Source organism: Epargyreus clarus, unplaced genomic scaffold (genome assembly GCF_041222505.1).
Source record: "Epargyreus clarus isolate Ecla_fem2 unplaced genomic scaffold, WU_Ecla_fem_2.2 ptg000001l, whole genome shotgun sequence".
Lineage (NCBI taxonomy): Eukaryota > Metazoa > Arthropoda > Insecta > Lepidoptera > Hesperiidae > Epargyreus > Epargyreus clarus.
Genome location: NW_027332209.1, coordinates 10,426,601 through 10,447,530, shown reverse-complemented (window position 1 = coordinate 10,447,530; position 20,930 = coordinate 10,426,601). Strand labels below are relative to the sequence as shown.

The following is a 20,930-nucleotide window of genomic DNA, read 5'->3' as shown; positions in this document are numbered from 1 at the left end:
TATCGTGCGCGGAATGGGTACGCGTTCAGTATTATTGAGAAGGTATATCGGATTGAAGTACGATACTTTAAATATCAGTTCCAATGTTCGAATACTAAGTTATTAACGGTGTTAATGATAAAGATTCTCTGTTGTATAAAGATGCGATAGATGCTTAAAATATCAATCAAACGCTAGACATACATAGGTTGAAGATGTGATGAATATATAATACAACTCAAATCACTGAAAGTAGTCAGACATACTACCTGGATCTAAATTATATTAATGTACGAATATGTCTTACAAATCGGGAATATATCCGTAAACTGCATAAAAATCTTACAATTATTCAAGCAGAAATGTACGTTCATATTGTATTCTTGAATAACAATATGTTGTTTTCTATTTATTGAACTGAAGAAATTTCGAAATTCCAGATGCTCCTAGTATAAATGTTGAATGTATTTAGTTACAAATTTATCTAACAATGAGGAGTTTCTTTCGTTTACTTGTTTTCTGATGTGAAGATTTTAATACATCATCATTTAGGATTGATAAAATTAATTGAATACCTAACTTTTTATCGTCATGTCTTCACAAGTATTTCAACGGTATTGTCAATAATATTGAATGTGTATGCCCTATCAGAGTTACAATTAAGACTTTCTTGCGCAAGTTTGTACGCATCATCAGTGACTGTGAAGTTAAATACAGAATATAAAGGTGACCATAACGATTGAATTGATGAAGGACTGTCCCAAATAATGTCTCAAATACTAACAATCGTACATCAAATACTAAATATTCCTTCATTTACATAATGCTCATATATTGCAGTGTGCCAAAACATCGGACTATCTTACCATTTATAATTAGATACATTGAAAGACTTTAAATATTAGGATTTATTTAAAATGTTTTATTATAAAGTTCAAATTGCTAAACCAATGATGTAACATACTCTTTTATCTTGTTAAATGTGTACTATTCACATGCATTTTGAACATATCATAATGCATTCATTCCATATTTAAAATTTCAGTAATAATTGACATACATCGTTGACTAGCATTTTTTCAAGGTATACGTTACAAATAAAATAAAATGCTTAATTAAATAATACAATTATTGAAACGAAATGTCGCGTTGTCTCAAATTCTCGATATTAGAGATTACATCATTTACATATAGGTACAAAATAGATATTTAATTTCTTAAGAAATTATTTAATTCGTGTACGCTAGTCATATTGTACAGCTATTGAAATCAATTAGTAAGTAAGTAATATACTTTTTTGAACGTTGTATTAGTCATCTGTAAAAGACTTCGTATTTTTGAAAGCTCTAGCAAAGTAATTTCAATGTTTCATTTTACTCCTAAGACTATTCAACATCGTTAGTCATTGTAAAGTCACGAAAACAAAGATAGAAAAATTATAAAGAGCTTTCATACATATCAGTCTTCATCTTGATGTTACACGATACAGCCATATGTAAATAAAACGTATGCATGATAATTTTATAAGGTGTTGACAGCTCAACGATATTGTAATGTTAACTAAGTAAGTTTAAGGCAGATTCTAGTATTAAAGGCCATTTATATATCATTCCGAAGTTCTATCATAGAGCCACATATCATGCGAGCTACGTCCACATACTACACGCATTTCATTTTTTCCGATAATAATAATAGTTTAAAAACTAAAAATCACGCTAAAATCGCTTAAGGAAAATCGTTAATCCTGGCGATCCTGATGAGAAGAAAGGGTAATAAAAGCGTGGTAAAAATATAATTATTATATGTACCTGCATCATTTGATTTTCTATATGTCATCATGTTACTCACCATTATTTTTCAAAAGGGAAGATTAAATTGGGATGAACATAAATATTGTTAAGAATAAATATTATGATAACAACTAAATTCTTAAACAATTGTAAGGCCAATTGTTTTGATACAAACACGCACAGATTTTCATCGAAACTTACTATTATTTCAACAAACATCTTACTATTAACTGTTATACGTGTAATTATAATGTGACTGTATGTGATGAGCTTCGGAGCAAAAACTAAGCCAAATGTTATTACTAGTCTTTTGACATTCACGAAAATAAAAATTTGATCTCGTAGTCTCATATCAGTAAGGTTAAATCGATATATTATTGTTATTTTTATTATGTACAAATTATTTTTCAAGCCATAGCTGTAGAACGGAATTGTTTTGTTATTATCTTCATAAATAAATGGCCATTCTGTGCATTTCATGTAAATATTTCGTAGTTAAGGAAACTTGTCTAATATAATGAAAATGTGTAAAATTAAATAAATTGTGTAAAACGTAATGTAGTATATTAATTGAAACACGACGACAATATTCCAACACTAATGTGTGGAGTAGGGAATTATAAAATACATACCATGTTTAACTAGAAAAAGTGGCTATGTGCCTGAAAGGTATAAAAACCCCCTTTAATCTCTCTTATTCTTCTTTCCTTTTGTCAAAGTGTTGTGAAGTTCACTAACCTACATCATGTTAAACTCGGTCCCTAACTATCAACATTGTGAGAGCAATGAAGTATTTTAATATCAATGAAATGTCTTTATTTAAAAAAAAATACTCGACAGATTTAATAAAAACAAAGAATATATTTCATTTTAAATCTAGATCTGGGACAGCATAATGTGGGTTGGTGACACTATTCCTCACGAAGTAGCGGCCGAGGCGGGACACGACGATGTTCTCGCCGCCCACCGCCTTCCAGAACGTCGCCGCCTCGTGACGTGGAGCCTCATTTTGACCACACTCCTGCATGAACACATTAGGATATAAAAACGCTCTAAAGCACCTCTCCTTACAATAGCATTTTCGCTAATCACCATAAAAAATATCACCAGTAGCGATGTCGTGCAACCAGAAACGTTAGAACTGTACCCTTCATAACAAAAAGAAACATAAATGTGAAACAAATGACTAATTAACCCATGAGTGATTAGTTAAATAATAAACTCATATAAATATAAGATAATATGTTTCGGTAGATCTTTTAAACAAATAAACTAAGTGCTACTTTACGAAATTTTCATCTTACCGAAGGTATATCTGTTGCCTTTTTCTTGATGGGCTTCTATAAAAACAAAACAAATTACAATTAGAAAACAACTAATACAAAAATAATAAAACATCTATTTTTAAGATTCCCTGAACGTCTTACCTCAGTTTCAATTTTGCAGTGAGACGACTCGAGGCAAGACAAAGGAATTGTAGACTCAAAAGATTTCGTTTTAAGTTTAACGTCATCGTGGAATTCGTGAAATTTAGTTTTTACTACGTCGTAAACCTGAAAATCATTTTATATAAGTATTGCTCTACGGTAACATCTCTGTAAGACATAGGATAAACAGCATCCAGTAGGGAGACATAACTTTCCAAAGCGTTCCAGCTTAGTCCTCAAGGATAGCATCTGTGCCCGACCTCAGGACAATATATAATCCTATCCGGAGTTGATTATAGATGTCTATGAGCGGCAGTAGCCACTTACCATCAGGTGGACTGCATGCTCGTCTGCTACTCCTATATTATTATCATTATTTATACTTCTACTGCACCTGCTACTTCTATATTATAAAAAAAGTTATTAAAGAATTATTTATGTAATCTTACAGCGTTTAATTACTTAATAAACTATTTTGTATAAATATTCTTTGCTACTAAATTATAAGGTTATCATTACCGTAGCGATTTCTTGTTCATGGAGCTCATTCATAAGATCAGTGAAGCTCTCTTGGTAAAGGGCCGACATGAACGGCTTTGTAAAGTAATCGTACAAATCATCGATCATATTCATCTATACAATAAGAATTTTAAGAAGATATTAAAAATGAGAACATATTATACAATATACCTACACACCCTACACACGAAAGATACAAACTACAGTTTCAAAGGTTAAATGTTTTAGGTAACTTGTAACTCACACAATGCTTAAATTCTATAATAACAAGTACAATTAGTAAATGGTAAATTATTTTGTGAGTTTATAAAGTATATATATGGATAATAATTAGAAGTTGAAAAACATACTTTCACTAAAAATTCAGGTAACAGGACCAAAAAACCAAAAAGGTGTTTTTTTTTTTGCAAAATTACTTATTCACTTCTTTCATGCATTTATAATCAAATTAAAAGAAGGGCATTGTTAACCTTCTTGTAATGACATGTAATATTACTTTGTATGCAATTTTACCTTAAACCTCGTCAACAGTTTATTGAAGAAGGCCTCATGTTTGCCGTACAGCTGTGCGAAAATATCTGAACAAAAAGGTTTTTTGGAGAGGCAAGTGATCGATTCAACACAGTGGAGCACGTTTAGCTGTAGGCGGAAATAGTTTCCACGCTTGTCTGTTATCAACGTGTGTCCCTAGAGAAAAATCGGAAGAATTAGCCGTTTTAATGTACTCGTATGCCTGTCGTAATCGGAATTGTGGCAGATTTTTATGAAATTGAGGCAGAGAGAAGCCGGCAGTGCAGCTCTTTGAGCTGTACGAGTCAGTGGTCATTGTCATATGATGTCATCTGTAATATAACTCTGCAAGGATTCCAGAAGTCTGCAATAATTTGAAAATAGGTCTCCCTTATATGTATATCATTCCCTTATAGGTCGTTCAAACCGTAACACAAGAGCATTACACTACGTACAATACAGGGAATAATATGTTATTCATAATATGTTTATATATAAAACCCAAATAGATATGACTATATACTTTAGAAATTATGCCTACATACCAGAAAAAAATAATGTCTCAAGCGTCTACTTTCAAATTTCTGGTGCTTACAAAGTCACCAGTTAACGATTTTGACTTTTAAAAATATACATCATAAATAAGTATAGATATCTCACCGCCTTGTAATTGAAGGAAGCCATTAAATGGCTTAAACGGCTGATAAATGTGTCAGCCATTTAATGGCTGTCATGTCATGCAATTTACGCGGAACAATGCCGACATGTGCAGTTAAGTGTTGCAAAAACACGAAATTGAAGAAAAAGTGCGCAGAAATATCGTTTCATTCGTAAATGCTCTAAAAACTACATATTTTTATATTTTTCAAACACTAAAATAGATGACAGTGACAATTTCAATTGTCAAAACTGGTTACATGGTCTTGTTCTTTTAAAATTTAAAATTTTTGACCAATTATATTTATTTGTTTAGATAGTGGTACCTGGTGCGGTAAAAGAAGTTGCACTGCCATCGGCACTTCGCGGCCGGGTTTCCTCAACCGCATGTAGTAGAGCGGGCCGGGCAACGTCGCGTATTGGTAGATCGGCGAATCGAACTTGCTCACTGGTTGCCATCGACTATACAATTAGTTTATTATTTTACTAGCTGACCCGGCAAACGTTGTGTTGCCATGTAAATAAAAAAAATGTTAACCCTTATCACTTAGGGGTATGAAAAATAGATAGTAGCAGATTCTCAGACCTACTGAATATGCACATAAAATTTGGTGAATATCGGTAAAGCAGTTTCGGAGGACTACGGTAACTAATATTGTGACACGAGAATTTTATATATAAGATGATGTGAATGTAGTACATAGTCGATAGTACACTAAATAAAGCACTACATTAAAAATACCAAGCGATCTGCTTCTACCACTTCTTACAGAGTACTTATTACATACAAGTAATTTTTATTAGTCTTTAATTACATTTTATTTTCTAATACTAAGTACTATTGTAGTAGGCATATTTACGGAACTAATCATTTTTTTTATAATATAAGAGTAGCAGACGAGCATGCCGTCCACCTGATGGTAAGTGGCTACTGCCGCCCATGGACATCTGTAATCAACCCCTGATAGGATTAGATATTCCTACCTGTGGCCGACCACAGATGCGCCGCTACCCCTGAGGACTAAGCTGGAACGCCTCGGAAAATTCTGTCTCCCTTACCACACCCTTCAAACCGGAACACAGCAGCGCTTAACACTGCTGTTATTAGGTAGAAATAGGTGTGGCGGTGGTGCCGCCGGAGTCGAACCACAAAGGGTTCTACCACCTTCATCATTATCATTATGTAAATGATGTTTCATATCATTATGTAAATGATATGAAACTATAACTTTATCGTTAACCATAAACAATTCTTTCATCATGGTTTGCCTATTTTAGAGCCCGAAAAGTATTTTTTGTACTTAGCTCTTCTTGTCCTTTGATGAGTTCTGTTAGTCCTACAATACTTCTGAGTAATGATTTAGTTTTAAAGGGTTAGTATTTAATACATGGAATCTAATTAGTCTTTAGCTTATGACAGATGACTTTAGGTAAAAACTGGTCTATTCATGGGGTTGTAAGTATATGCATTTCAAAAAACGTTAAAAGATTCAATTTTATTACTACCGAAACGATTCATTTCTCATCACCACAGCTACATATCATTACATCAATGTTAATTAAAATAATTAAGTAAAATTAATTAATTACTTTTTTGACATATTGATGGAAATACGGGAACTCGCAAAACTCGCATGAGAGCTTTTCGCACTAGAAATTAAAACAATATTAGACACTCCTACAAAAATATACGACTTTCACAATACAATAGAAGTAGGTGAACATCATACTGAAAATCTATAAAGCTTCTTGCAAATTCTTTAAAACAAAGGAATTTTTAAGACTTCCTAATTTAGAATAGTAATGGTGTCTTTTTTATATTTAACTTTAAGTTTGGTGGACTACCAGATAGGTACCTGCACCTGACGACAAGTTGAAACGCCTCGTCTAAGTGTCTCTCCCTCACCACATCCTTCAAACCAAAAAAAAGCATTCGACCGACGACTATATGTCGTATGTGACCGAAAAAAATATGTGCGACATATATGGTACGTCTGAAATGTATAAAAATGCTACTTAACCTTTAAAATAAAAAAGTTAACAACGCTTCTGGTACCCACCCAGATATACTGGAACCGTGCCGTAGCATATGTTCTGAGACGCTGCTGTCGAGGTCAGGTGAATTCGATAGAAACGGGTCTAACTTTCGTAAGAACATTCTTGCTAGCTGCAAATGCCACATTCAATTAGCTCGTACATTTTATACTGATGTGTACCGTACATTAGAATGATACCGATTAATTGCAATAGATAAGTAACATAAACGATGTATTGTGAACAAGTAATGTGACATCTAGAGTTCACTAAAAAACAATTTAATTTTCACTCGCTTTAACTTAAAGTTAAAGCATACATTCTACTAATGATGGATGATTAATAGTATTCCTTAATATTTGTGAGAAACTTATTTCTCTAAGCCATCCCTATTAATACGACCATCCCACCACCAGCCCGCCGTTTTACACTGGCGATACTCACATCCTTGCTCACATCTTCGGAGTAGTACTTGTGCAGGTGCGGAGCGGCGTGCAGGCAGCGCGAGTAGCGCATGCACGGCCCGCGCCCCACACGTGCGGTTCGTTGCTCTCGAACGACCGTCCCACCACCAGTCCGCCGTCGTACACTTGCCCTGTGTCGTCCAGTAGCGATACTCACAGCCTCGCCCACATCCTCGGAGGAGTAGTACTTGTGCAGGTGCGGCGCGGCGTGCAGACGGCGCGAGTAGCGCGTGCACGGGCCCGCGCCCCACACGTGCGGGTCGTTAGTCTCGAACGACCGTCCGACCACCAGTCCCCCATCGTACACTAGTCCGCTCTCATTTATTGCTGGTAGAATATTTGTATGCTTGAATATGCTAGATTTTACGCTCTTATATAGAATAATAAGTAATGGTAGTGCTAAAGAAAATATTATTCACTTTAATATACCTACATAGATTGCACCCTATAAATTTAATGTGATAGCCCGTTTCGTAATCTATCCAGAAGTGACATACGTATGTTTTTTTTTTCATCAGCCAAAATTGCTGTTAATATGTTGAGTACTTCATTTCTACATATTCAATAAAGCTATCAAAATAAGCGATGAATTTTTTAAAGCTGAATTAACAATTTTTTATAGAGACGAAGTGCTGGAATTAATATAAATATTTTCTTTTTAGAACAACAAAACATCAACTTATCATTTTAATTTACAAACGACAAAAGTTAATTTAACAAATCTTAATTTCTAACCATCTGTCGGGATATTATAAATCAAGATTTGATCAACATGCCAAACAGAATAAACTTTACCTTTAAAGCTATGTATATCAATATCCCTCCTGCCACAGTAGAAAAGCGCAAAGCATGACAGGTGTATAGCGTGCAGAGGGGCCATAAACCGTATGGTCTCTACCCGCGAGCCAGTCAGCCGCCAGCCAGAGAACTCGCACTTTCGGTACACCTGCACACCCAGCTTATCCAAGCTCGCCTGTACCCTTTCATCCACCTAGTGCACGTAGTAAATCTATTTCATAAGGTTTATTATTGACTATTTCTTCTTACCAATGTATCGTACCTATATTTTTTGTTTTATTACAATGATTTGCAGAGAAAAATATATTTATTTATTTCTTTCTAAGTGTATTATTGACTGGCCGGTGATAGTGTTTGACTGGTAACAAGTAATATATCCAAGACACTTTTTCTTGTTATATTGCGCGTATTAAAAAGTACCTACCTACTCTGAATTGGTTTGATCATCTCCAAGTCCAACCAAGTGCAACCTTACGACATCCAGTCGATAGAGGTTCCCCATTGACATATTCAAAATTACATAATTTTTACGTTTTATATATATATAATTCTATAGATAACAGACTTACTACCATTTGCTAACATAATGTAGCAATTACCAAAAATGAGAAAATACTAGATGGGTAGTATCTATCTTATACTTCATATTACTTACCGTCTCATTGTTGAAACAATTGATTCTTAACGCAGTTGCGTCCCCTGGCGGGAAGGGCTCGACGAAGATAATACTCCCGGCTGCCAGCCCTAACTCTATTACCGCCGCGATGCAAGTATAAGCCTCCACGCAATCTCCATACACTATTATGGGGTTAGTACTGCTCAGTGCAAGTGATGTCTCTTCTGAATAAAAAGAAATAATAATTTTGAAACAATATAAAATAGTTAATGTACCGAAAGCAATGCAAAGGATTTTCGTCGTTTAAACAAAGAATTATAATCGACTTGTATCACAGTTGTTTCGTACATGGTTTTGGACATTTCCTACCCCGTATACTTAACAAACAATGACAAATTTTACAGCTAAACACTACTTAACTGTAATTGAACATTTAGAAATTCGTCAAATACAGACGAATAGACGCGAATACAAGTATGTAAATAATCTGCTTGGTCCATATCCCATGCGCGCAATTTCCGTATATATAAATTTAAAATTCACTACCAAGCGATTTATATGTAGGTATAATTATTTATTTAAGTATAATATTAAGGTGTCTCCTAATTCTACTAACTGGCTTCTGAGACCATCTTCAGCAGCTTCCTGAGATACACATTGGCTTGGTACAGGGAATTGATTAGCATCACGTTATCCGGCATATCCGGTGAAGGAGGGACCCGGTCCGGCTGATAGTTCGGATTGTCCATCAATATCCTATCGCATGGCTTACCTTTCCTAATGAACACCAAGGCATCAAATTAAGAAAGTGAATATTTTTTGTGGATTGAGATAGGAGCACAAAAATATCGAGTAACGTGCGTGTAAGTTTAAATACAGATTTGAAACACATTTGTCACTTTTCTTAATGATACTAGTATTATAAAACATATTCCTTTATGTTCATCAGTCACCACTTTTAAGATGGTAGAACCCTCTGTGGTTTAACTCCGGTGACACCACCGCCGCATCTGTTTCTGCTTCATAACAGTAGCGATGCTGTGTTCTGGTTTGAAAGGTGTGGTATGGGAGACATACTTTTCCGAGGCGTTCCAGCTTAGTCCTCAGGAGTAGCGGCGTATCTGTGGCCGACCTCAGATAGGAATATCTAATTCTATCTGGGGTTGATTACTGATGTCCATGAACGGCAGTAGCCACTTACCATCAGGTGGACTGCAGGCTCGTCTACTATTCCTATATTATTATACGAAAAAATCAAAGAGAATACCAAAAGATTAAATTACTAAGTGTTGGTGGGTACTATTTCCACTTAATTTTAAATATAGCATCAAACAATGTAATTACGAACCTCAATATTTCCGTGTAATTCAAAGCGAAATCCTAAAGTTGCTTAAAATATTGGTTTTTATTACTCATAATTTTAACTTACTCGACTTCTTTTACAACTTCAAGAGATTCTTTTAAATACTCCGGATGTTGGAATTGCAAGCCGCATGTTAATACTAATTCGTCATAAAACTTCAGGCCGCCACCCTTTAAATGAACGCATTTCCTTTTCCTGTAAAGATTAAGATAGTTTACATATCACGTGCATATTTTTCGCACACATATTCGTATCCGCTCACACTCCCATAGAAGAGACTAGAAGTAGTGGTTTTTCACGCTTATTATGCGAAATGGTTCTAGGTATTCACTCTAGTCAGTGAGATACCATTAAATGTCAAATGATTAAAAATAGTTTGAACTTGTTTACCCAAAATAAAGAAAGATCCAAGGATCTCAATGTCACAACAAAATTAATGTTTTGGCTTAGCAAACTCTTAGAACCAGCGCATTACCACATATTAACGTTTTGGCCTAGCACCCTACTATATCCAGCGCATTACATGTTAACGACCACGAAGTTCGTATCTAAAGTACGTGCAATAAAACATCTAACCTATCGATTTTCACCATGACAGCGGACATGACGTCCAGATAGAAGTAAAACGGCACGGTCTTGATATATCTGTCTGTATAGCGGCCGTCGCGCGGCACGCACGTGTCCGCCGCACGCAGGCACTCCGACACGGTGGGCAGCCCGTGCTCGGAGATCAGGGTTATGTTCGTGAACGTTAGGTACTCCGCTGTAGGCCTGGAAAGCCCTAACCTATTCAATATGTAGTTACCTATTCATATCAGACGTCTTCTTGGTAGTTACCAAGAAGACATTACAAAGCTTTGGTTTAGCTAGCTAAGATGGGACGTCTTACCCCCCGGAAGCATATACTCGTATATTGCGGTATTGGCATATAAGGGCGGTAAACAGGAAATTCGGGACTCGAGGATACTCTCTTTGCCCGGGCAGATTCTCAGGTGGTCAAATGATACCTGGATTCCTTATATTTATTCATAAGAATATAATGTTATTTAAAACATTATAAAATAATGAACAAGCATCAAAAATAAACTCCCACTGTTAAGTGGGTGGTTAATTTGGTTTAGCTCGTACACCTCTGGCAAAAACTGGCACCCCCTTACGCCAGAGTTGTATGAGGCAACGAAGCTATGGATGTGTATGATTTGATACACATCCATAGCTTCGTTGCCATCAATGATTTCGTTGCCATCATCAATGATTTCCATTCAATGAAATTTTGTTCAATGAAAATCAAGCATTTTTATTCGCTGATTTGATACATCCATAGCATAGCTACGTCGCCCGTATCTAATGAAAAGGTACTCCTAGAGTGGTTAGTTGGAGACCATACGCGATAAGACCATAAGGGGCCACGTAAGGTATTTGAAGCAGTTTTGTGTCATGGTAATAATATTCAGTTAATTATTGATCCTACAACGCTACCTATATGCTAACACATAGTTTTGTAGTTTTGCCCTCTATTTTACAGCTATTTTTAATAAGGAAATAATCATAGAGTACTGACTAAGACTAAGTGATGTAAAACTTTTTGATTACCCAGATAATAAAGCTTCCAGAAAGGCCAATCCAGTTCGGCTGGCGCCAACCACCACTATACTGTTGTTAACGTATATTCTTGGCAAACTTGTTAATGGACGTTCCAACGACCATAGTGCAAACGGAGTTGTACTAAAATGAAAAATATTTTTATAATCAAACCAAAGATTACCTTACTTTCATAGACGATGATAGGTTTTCTAAAAAATGCTTAACTTGCATTTGTACCCAACTTACTTTTTCCATAACTTCACTAATTGAGAATGACACGGTTAAATTTACAACTAATTATTAGATTACTGAGGTAAATAACAATAATAATTATTTTATTAGGTAGGCAAGAACTTATATTTATGTGATAGATATTACAGTTATGTTATGGACTTACATTTCTTTAAACAATAGTTCTAATTCTCTGTTCCTGCTAATGTTAGGCACAAATCGCCGTGGGCGTACAGGCATCATGTGGCCAGCGAGCGACATTAAATTTCTAATTGGGTTCTAAAAGGAAATAATAAAAAAATGCAAAAGAAAACTACATAAATAAAATAAATTTTATATGAATAATATGAAAAAACTGTCAAAAATAATACTTAAGTTACCAGAGCAACGTGAAGTGAATATGAATACGTCTGTACAAATGCTATAAAAATATTTTAAAAATAAGCACAAAATAAAGAACAGTTGAATAAATGATAGAAATATGTAAATATATCACCGACTCTCCCCTTGCAAATAGCCTGCAAACCCAAAATAAGGTCGTGTATCGAGATTGACGAAGCAAGTCCCGAAGGAACCAGCGGCCATGAACTTCCATTATGGGAGACATCACGCCAGCTAATATCTGATATGAATAAAATAATTAAAAAAACACGTAAAATTAATAAGAGTATATGATGAAAATTAACTAATAGCAGAAGTGTCAAGCGCTTCTTTGTTCGGATTTGAAAAAGAGGAAGGTATATACTTAATAATATAAGAAATATAATAATATATATATAAGAAAATATTACACTACAACTTTAATATCACGGATGCTATGGATACTTACATAAAACCCAGAATATAAAGTTCAATTAAACTAAGAAAAAACAATAGGTATGATAATTGGCTTCAAAACTTCATCAACTAAAATTCATCATATTATAGTCTCTACTTGATATGTTATTTTATGATGTAAACTTACATTTGCATCTGTACCAAATCTGCGTGGATCTGGATTAAGGTTGTATTGAGTTCGTATTAGTGTCCCTTCCTCCAAAGGCCTGTAATGGTCATATGTGTTATAACACAAGTAACCCTTCAGACACTCTTAGGCACATACTTCAGACATTAATAATTACTTTGTCTAATGGTGAGAGAAAAATCGTAAGGAAAACTTCGTGACTGAAAATTATTCTTATATACCGATATCCAAGATGAAATGAATAGCTTAGAATTTTGAGAATGTTGCAGGTCATGTCATTATAATTTTCAATAATAATTATTATAATTTTACATTTTATTAGATATGCTGTATTTTTTAATAAATAATAAATTAATTATTAGTGATTAAATATTAATTTGATATTTTAAAAAAGAATGTGCCAGTTTTAATGTTTACAATAATTAACACTGGCACAAAATTTAATACAGGCACTTCAAGAAACACTACATTTTTTATCACGAAAAACAAATGACATGCAGTTGTTCTTTCTTTTGCTATTTAATTTTTTACAATTTTAATCTAAATTTTTCGGTGATTTTAATACATAATTGCAAATGGGTTCCTAAGTGTTTACATAGTATACGAGTAATTTACTTATAAGAAAACAATGAGAAAATATCGGACAAATAAGGTACGAGTACATTTAGAAAAAAATTTAAATCTGACTAACCCCAAAATAACGAAACCAACAGGCTGATTCTGGCTCAACAGTACATATGAGGTGAGTATATTAGAAACCAGACTAGAATCGAAGAGGTCCAGTAAATCTTGTTTGCGTGGAGTATGTTCCAACACATTGTTCAAGTTCGGAATATCGTACTCCTCGGCTTGACGAACGCGTATCTCACTGAAACATATGTTCTACAAGTTTTAATCATCTTAAAGTTATTTCACATGGTATGTATTTACAAGTTACTTTGCCATCACAGTATCTGCTATTTATTCGAATTTAAAAGCTTGGCTTTTACTTAATGATAGGTATGAATAATGTTCCTTTGAGTAAGATAGATAAAGTAAGCTCCTTTGCGTAGTTAGTGGGTTATTTGAGTGCAAAAAAAATTCAAAATAATTCATTTGTCGTGTGTAAGTAGGTACATAATACAGACCTGACATCTTCGGGAGCTAGTTCAATACAGACTGTAGTGAGCTTAGTTGCAAAAAATATATAAGCTGAGCCGAATAACATTGCATCATTATGTTACTTGTGTTAGCTAAATACAGCTACATAATTTAAATGTAAAAAAAATCAAATGTAATCTTTTCTATCTCTTGGTAAAGAATCTATTTTTTGGAACAACTTATATTGATTATTTCAAAAATAAGATAAGTTGTCACTACAGGATTCACTTATAAACACGTAAACACAACCCCATGATGTAGGTACTTATCCTGTAGAAGTTCGTCGAATTTTACTCCATAAGCGCCGCTACCCTTACGAGCGAAACTTTGGTTTATTTAGTGTGCACACAGTGCATTATAGTAAAATATTGCTAAAACGTCCTTAATAAAATTACAACTTACCCTCTGATAGCGTTCACGTGTGCCACATATAGCGTGTCATTAACAAAACGCATTTTATAGCTGTAGGGAGTCACTAGCTGCAATTTAATTCATTAATGTATTATATCAATTATTAAACCCATAACAATTGTTTTCTTATACAAGATACAGTCCATGTGTTGGTAAATCATCTATCATAATAATAAGTAATCAACCCCAAATAGGCACAAGACCGGCAACAGACACGTTGCTAGCTCTGAGTACTAAGCTGGAACGGTTTGTGTGTGCAGGGCCGGATTTAAGGGAGGGCAACCGGGGCAGCAGTCCCGGGGCCTCCGCAAAAAAGGGGGGCCCCACAATAGAGACGTCGGATTTTTCTTTTATTCCGACTAGTAAACACTAGTAAAAAAAAACTTTTCATTTGATATTTTTTTTCGCTGTTTTACCTTTATCTACAGTACTTTGTACAAACATGAATACTAGAAGAATCTACCTGCGATTCACAATAAAATATTTATTGAAAAACTCAACTGAAAAATTGTTCATTTTATTCGGAAAATAATTTGGGGCCAGGGGGCCTCCACTCCTTTGTTGCCCCAAGGCCTCTAGACCTCTAAATCCGGCCCTGCGTGTAGGTATCACTTTCCACGCCCTTTGAACCAATATACAGCAACACTTATCAATGCCGTTATAAGTTCAGAATACATAATTATTTAAACACAATCAAGACAGAGAACTCTCCTAATACGCAATAATCATTTTGAAGATGGTGGTATAAGCACATCAATTTCTGGCTCATAACAGCAGCGTTATGTGCTGCTGTTATGGTTTGAAGGGTAAGGAACGCCTCGGAAAAGTATGTCTCATACTTTTCCGAGGCGTTCCAGCTTAGTCCTCAGGGGTAACGGCGCATTTGTCGGCGGCATCGACGGGAGTAGCCACTTACCATCAAGTGGGCTGCATGTTCGTCTGCTACTCCAATATTATAAAAAAAAAACACAATTTTGAGAAGTTACGTGATAACGTTTAAACTATATCTGGACGCCATAAAACTTTGTTTTGATAAAGAATTTTACATGTTTATAACATTTTCAAATTGTAAATACCGTAAAATGCTCAAGAAGTGGAAAACATGTGTGGCTGGATGGAAGACACATGATACAATAATCTCTGCCAGGAAAGAGTTCGTAAGCTGCTTCCAACATATCGAAACCATATCTATAAAAATATGTTATTCTTAGTAATCTGTAGTTTTAGTATTTTACAAATAATTTAAATACTGTTAGGTAATGTAAAAAAAAACTTTTTTATATTTAACAGTATGTAAATATTTTCTACATTTAATACGTGTGTATTAGGTATATTTTAATGAGTTTTTTTGTTATTTCATTTAAAAAATGCAATATAGCTAATTATATCCAAGTTTGAAATATATGAAATAGAAGGAAATATCTACCGGTATAACATTTCCTACAAATAGGATTCAAGAAGATATTTAGCAAAAACAGAAATTAGTTTTCGTGTAACGAACCTGTCGTCATAATCTTGGTGCATGGCAAATAATTCCAATAAAAATGCATTTGGTGAGCCTGAATACCGGGTCGGCTCCGGTGTTTTGGTCTGAGAGGTCGAAGATAAAATTGAGGCTGAAAAGAGACATTGTGCATTAAAACGAACATATTTTCAAGCAGGTAAGGTAACTAAGGTAAACAACATATTGTAACAAAAAATGTATTAAGAAAAGGTTATTATTAAAATGGTTTAACTTTAAACTAGAAAATAATTAAAATAATAGAAAATTTAAAATGTGGGCCACGTTTTGAATTCAAAAAATTTAGACAAATTTAACGACACCTCATATGTTAACATCCATCAATCCGTATGGGCTGCAACGTGTGCAGTGCAACGGGTTGTGTGGGAATGACGCATACACACACAATTTCGAAAACATTACCCTACAGTAAAAAAAAATCTAATTAAACATAAAAGAGTTTTTTCTAATATCATATTATGAAAAGTTATTAATATTTATCTCATTAATATTAATATGACAATTCTACTATAATAATAGGACTCACGTAATTTCTTCTCTTTCTTATCTTTTATGTGTATGATATCAGATAAAGAATCCCTGTGTTTTCTACTATCCAGTACTTTCGCTATGTCATCCATTAGACTACAAATGTAAATAATAAAAAAATGAAATAAAATGTCTTTGTAGGTCGTCGTAAATATGGGTCAACTTACAATAATATGAGTCCCAAAGCCACCATTTGGATCTAAATGCCCTGAAACTTACCCTTCATCTTTTTTCATTAATTCATCATGTGACAGCAGGCGAGGAAGCCTCAGAAGATCTGTGTCGATATTAACAATATCAAACTCAAGTTCCTCTTCATCTTCCTCGAGAAGGTTAAGGACGTCCAGTTGAGTAAACGTCCCATAACGGTCCTGGTCCCACGCCATGCCTTCTGCTTTTAATTTATTAAACTCATCTTCAGTGAATTGCCAGGTCACCTACGAAAGTAGGATAAATATATACCTATATCTATACAAAATAATTGTAAAGTAATAAGAGTTCTTCTAGCTTTATAAGTCCATTATGAAATTAAAAGAATGACTTTTTAGGTAAAACCTACTACAATAAATAAAATTTAAATTGAATACATACCTTAGTCCAACCAAAACAGGCAAGTAGTACTTCTTTATCTTTAATTAATAGTTTGATGATATTCAATGTAATATTTCTGAATTTTAATAATTATGTTTTTAACATACCCGGACCTTAGTGTCCTTTGAAAATGTAGAAGGTTCAAAACTGCTGACTGATTCTGGGCCCATTTCGAAAACCGTATTGCTTGCTAGGAGGCTTGGGTAAAAAGAATAAAGAAAGTTACAAATGAACCATACTACGTCAGATAAAAATATCTAGGTACGAAGACGTACATAGATATTTTTATCTGACGTAGAGAAAGATCTCGTAGCAGCAATAGGTACTGCTGCTTTGCCATGCTATATTTCAAAAATGTATCTAGAATCTATAAGGTGTTCTAACTTAGCCTTCCAGAATAACCTTCTGTGTTCGGAACCAAGAACAACCATGTGCAATCCACTTGCTGCTAGTTACTTCCATATACATTTATTAAATTTAAAATAAACACAAAAACAAACAATAAATTAAACCTTAACCTGAAGGTGGAATCTATGTCTTTGCTGCGTTTATAATACGGTTGCCTGTCCAAATGCCTTAATCCAGCGAATGGTGACAGCTCAAAATTATCTTCCAACGCTTCAAAATTTATTTGCGTATTGAGACACATCACTCCTACCGCGACTTCTTTATGCTGCCAAATGGAAAAGCAATAAAATAGGAACGATTAATAGAGAAATAGTAGGTAAGTATTGACATTTAGATTTAATATTAATTATCCTAAAATAAAAAGACAACGCAAGTGTTTCAATTGCAATTATCTTAACAAAATCTTATCATCGTAACATCCTTATCTACAGGACCATGTGGCAATATAGACCAATCCGTAGGTACTTACCTTATTCCATGGACCAACCGGACTTGACTTATTCTCGTGCTAGCGAACCAAAAAATTAGAATACGGAAATCAGTCACCTCGCAAACAAGTAGAACTCTTTCAGATTCAGGGTGTCGAGAAATCAGCTCGCTGACGTAAAAGTCGCCATATAGTTGCCGTAAGCGCACTGAATGGTGCTCAATTATCGGCACAATATCATCGTTATCTTCTTCTCTGTGCAACAAAGTCATAATATATAATAATAAGCAGCAAATCATTTAAAACAGATATACTTACCCAAAAGAGCGTGTTAATTAATATTATCACAAGAAAGTTATGTTGGAATGTTGTATCTACCTAAATTGCAAATAGATTTTGTAAAAATAAAACAGTACCTACTTACTATATTTGATAGGGATTTTTAAAAATAATGGTATACCTGCCTACCATGATGAATTTTCAGTAATTCCACCTTCAATTCAATTAAACAAGCAATAAATAGAATATACTAACACAGCCCTACGTATTCTTAATCGGGGGCACACTTCTGTGCGGTCAGCTACGCAGAGTGCGGGTAGCATGTCGCCGGACACTCCACGCTCTAAAGCCTGCACCCGTCTAAACGAACCTTCTGATCGGGACTGGCCAGGGACTAACACTAGGAAATTATATCACATTATTTAAATTTATGCCATTCTCACATGTAATTAAATATGTAGGAATGTAGGCACTACTTATGGATATTCGACGAGCTGCGGCTAAAGTAACAAAACGACACATCATACTTCGAAGGAAGCAAAACTGATTTATGTAAGCCAGCTTGCTCAAAAGCAAAACTAGATTTTATTTAGGCATTATTATGGATGTTCATCTTTCACGAGATTGTGTTAGTAAGTTCTATCCGATTCTCTTACCAATCTATAGACTTGCTAGATGCTATGCCAAAGATAAAAATACCAACTTCTACAGGAATGGTATTCTATGGATAACTTAGAATTAAACACAGACGCGTTGGCTATTTTATACAGAAGTTCAAAAATTACATTGAGCCTCGTATGCACGTGTAAATGGCGAAACCAATTACTCATGGTACGACGCGATGTCGTGCGTAGGTGCGTTTTCACCGTAAAACAGTGTTGTTAGGTATATAAACTCAGATGCGTTAGGGCAGTGGACGAGTATTCGTTTGTGTATTTTAGATTAAGTAAGCTCTACATAGATCTGTAACTTACAGGGATAACTTATGACCGATTTCATCATAGCTATATGCTGGACGTAAGGATCATTCATGAATATAGATTTCAACATATTATCCACAATTTCACGTGCGTACACGGGATTCCAACATAGCATGTGGATAAATAAAGTGTTTCTGGCGTTTAATTCGATGGCTCTGAAAATCGTTAAACAAATCAGGTAGATACTTGGGCTTGTAGATATCCAGTAAGGAGGTATTTGGTAAAGATTAGCAGCATTATATTATTATTGAAATTAGTAAAACAAAAAATATAAGTCTTCTTCTTAGTCAAACTGCTTTATAACGAGCCCGCTAGGGTTGGTTTAAATAATAGTGTACCTACCTACCTAGTATGGTTACAAATATGTGGTGTTCCAATTGGTAGTTTTTGACGTTGAAAATAATAGGGTTTCATCACTTAACATCGCGTGTTCTCTCCCGGTAAATATTGATATGACCTTATTAAGTTAGATTTTTAAAATAAATAGGAACATACGCACCACCATACATGGTACATCGCCATATTCAAGCTTATCGAGTAGGATTCTCATACATACCCAATTGTATAACTTGTTTCAATAAGGATATAGATAGGTACTAAATCCAAAATGAAGCTCATTACTACCTGTGAACGGGACACATAACCAAACCGCAATTATGCATTGCGTTTTCTTATTGAGACTAATTATTTAAATAATTATTATTGCCTGTTTGCTACTTAATAATGCCTGAACCTTAAGCCTTGACTAATGTAATATTAAAATAATTTAGTAAGGTAAAACATAGTAACTTATATTTTGTCCAAATAAAATCTTCCCAGGCTCCAGGATGTAAGGCTGGCACCACTGGATAATCTCTTGCTGCCAGAAAACCAACAATAACTTCATTGACGTCAAGCTGACAAATAGAGAGGACGCAGTTTTCTCTATAAAAGAAAAGAATACATGCGAAAAAATCATCTTGGTTTCGAAATTGTTCCTAAACGATGTCCGGAATAAATAGTATTTTATTTTTCGGCGAAAAACAAAAATTTCTTCGTTTGAAGATGTTTCTTTTCTTGCCTATGATAAGGACGGTCCAGCCCCCTAAACATTTCAACGGTCGCTCCTTTATTAAAGCCCTTCGATCGTTTTAGGTATCTACCTATTCTAAGAGCGGATGTCTATATGTAAAAAGTGTTTAAGTTACTCACATAAGATAACCAATATCAGAAGGTGTCGAAATCCGAAAGTTCTTTGACATAGATTCATTTACAAGTCCATGAATAGTTGAAATATCGTCTAATTCTGCTAATCGCAATCGCCCCAATGGTTGCGGACGGAAAATACGGGAAGCCATAGTTCCTCGTAGAAATTATTAATACACGAGTGTTTACAAATCTGAGATATACATATAAGCGTACGTCCAAGCTATCCTTGAGTTTAGTGTGACACTGTCATATTTCTTTTTTGGGTACAGAAGTAACCGCTTCTTGCCTCTATTGCTACTTATGTAGGTAGACCTTCACACAAATGAACAAAAAAATATACAATTATAGTAGTATTTTAATAACAATATGCCTCTTATGATTCAGTTTACTCCTCAACTGAGCTTAGTTCAGAATAAATAAGATTTAAAGCAATAATAAAGTTAGAAAATATTGAGTTCAAACAGTGGTACACGCCAACATTTTTATATGATGCCAAAATCTGCTGCTTTAAATAAAAAAT

General features: G+C 34.5%; 1 protein-coding gene across 1 annotated transcript; it reads right to left on the bottom strand.

Annotated features, from left to right (window-relative positions):
• Positions 1-2,560: 2,560 nt before the first annotated feature.
• On the bottom strand, positions 2,561-20,664 carry LOC140757481 (cilia- and flagella-associated protein 61). Its single transcript, XM_073093218.1, has 31 exons — positions 20,414-20,664; positions 20,012-20,146; positions 19,217-19,377; positions 18,498-18,642; positions 18,083-18,218; positions 17,647-17,801; positions 17,236-17,326; positions 16,757-16,974; positions 16,536-16,633; positions 15,989-16,103; positions 15,564-15,675; positions 14,479-14,555; positions 13,628-13,804; positions 12,937-13,015; positions 12,469-12,594; positions 12,139-12,251; positions 11,751-11,882; positions 10,734-10,928; positions 10,224-10,352; positions 9,411-9,571; positions 8,834-9,018; positions 8,176-8,371; positions 7,538-7,707; positions 6,943-7,049; positions 6,473-6,532; positions 5,209-5,344; positions 4,229-4,402; positions 3,716-3,829; positions 3,197-3,322; positions 3,074-3,109; positions 2,561-2,790 (listed from the first exon to the last, which is right to left on the bottom strand). The coding sequence occupies exons 1-31, from the start codon at positions 20,557-20,559 to the stop codon at positions 2,635-2,637; spliced, it is 4,161 nt and encodes a 1,386-aa protein (XP_072949319.1). The 5' UTR covers positions 20,560-20,664; the 3' UTR covers positions 2,561-2,634.
• Between the last annotated feature and the right edge of the window lie 266 nt (positions 20,665-20,930).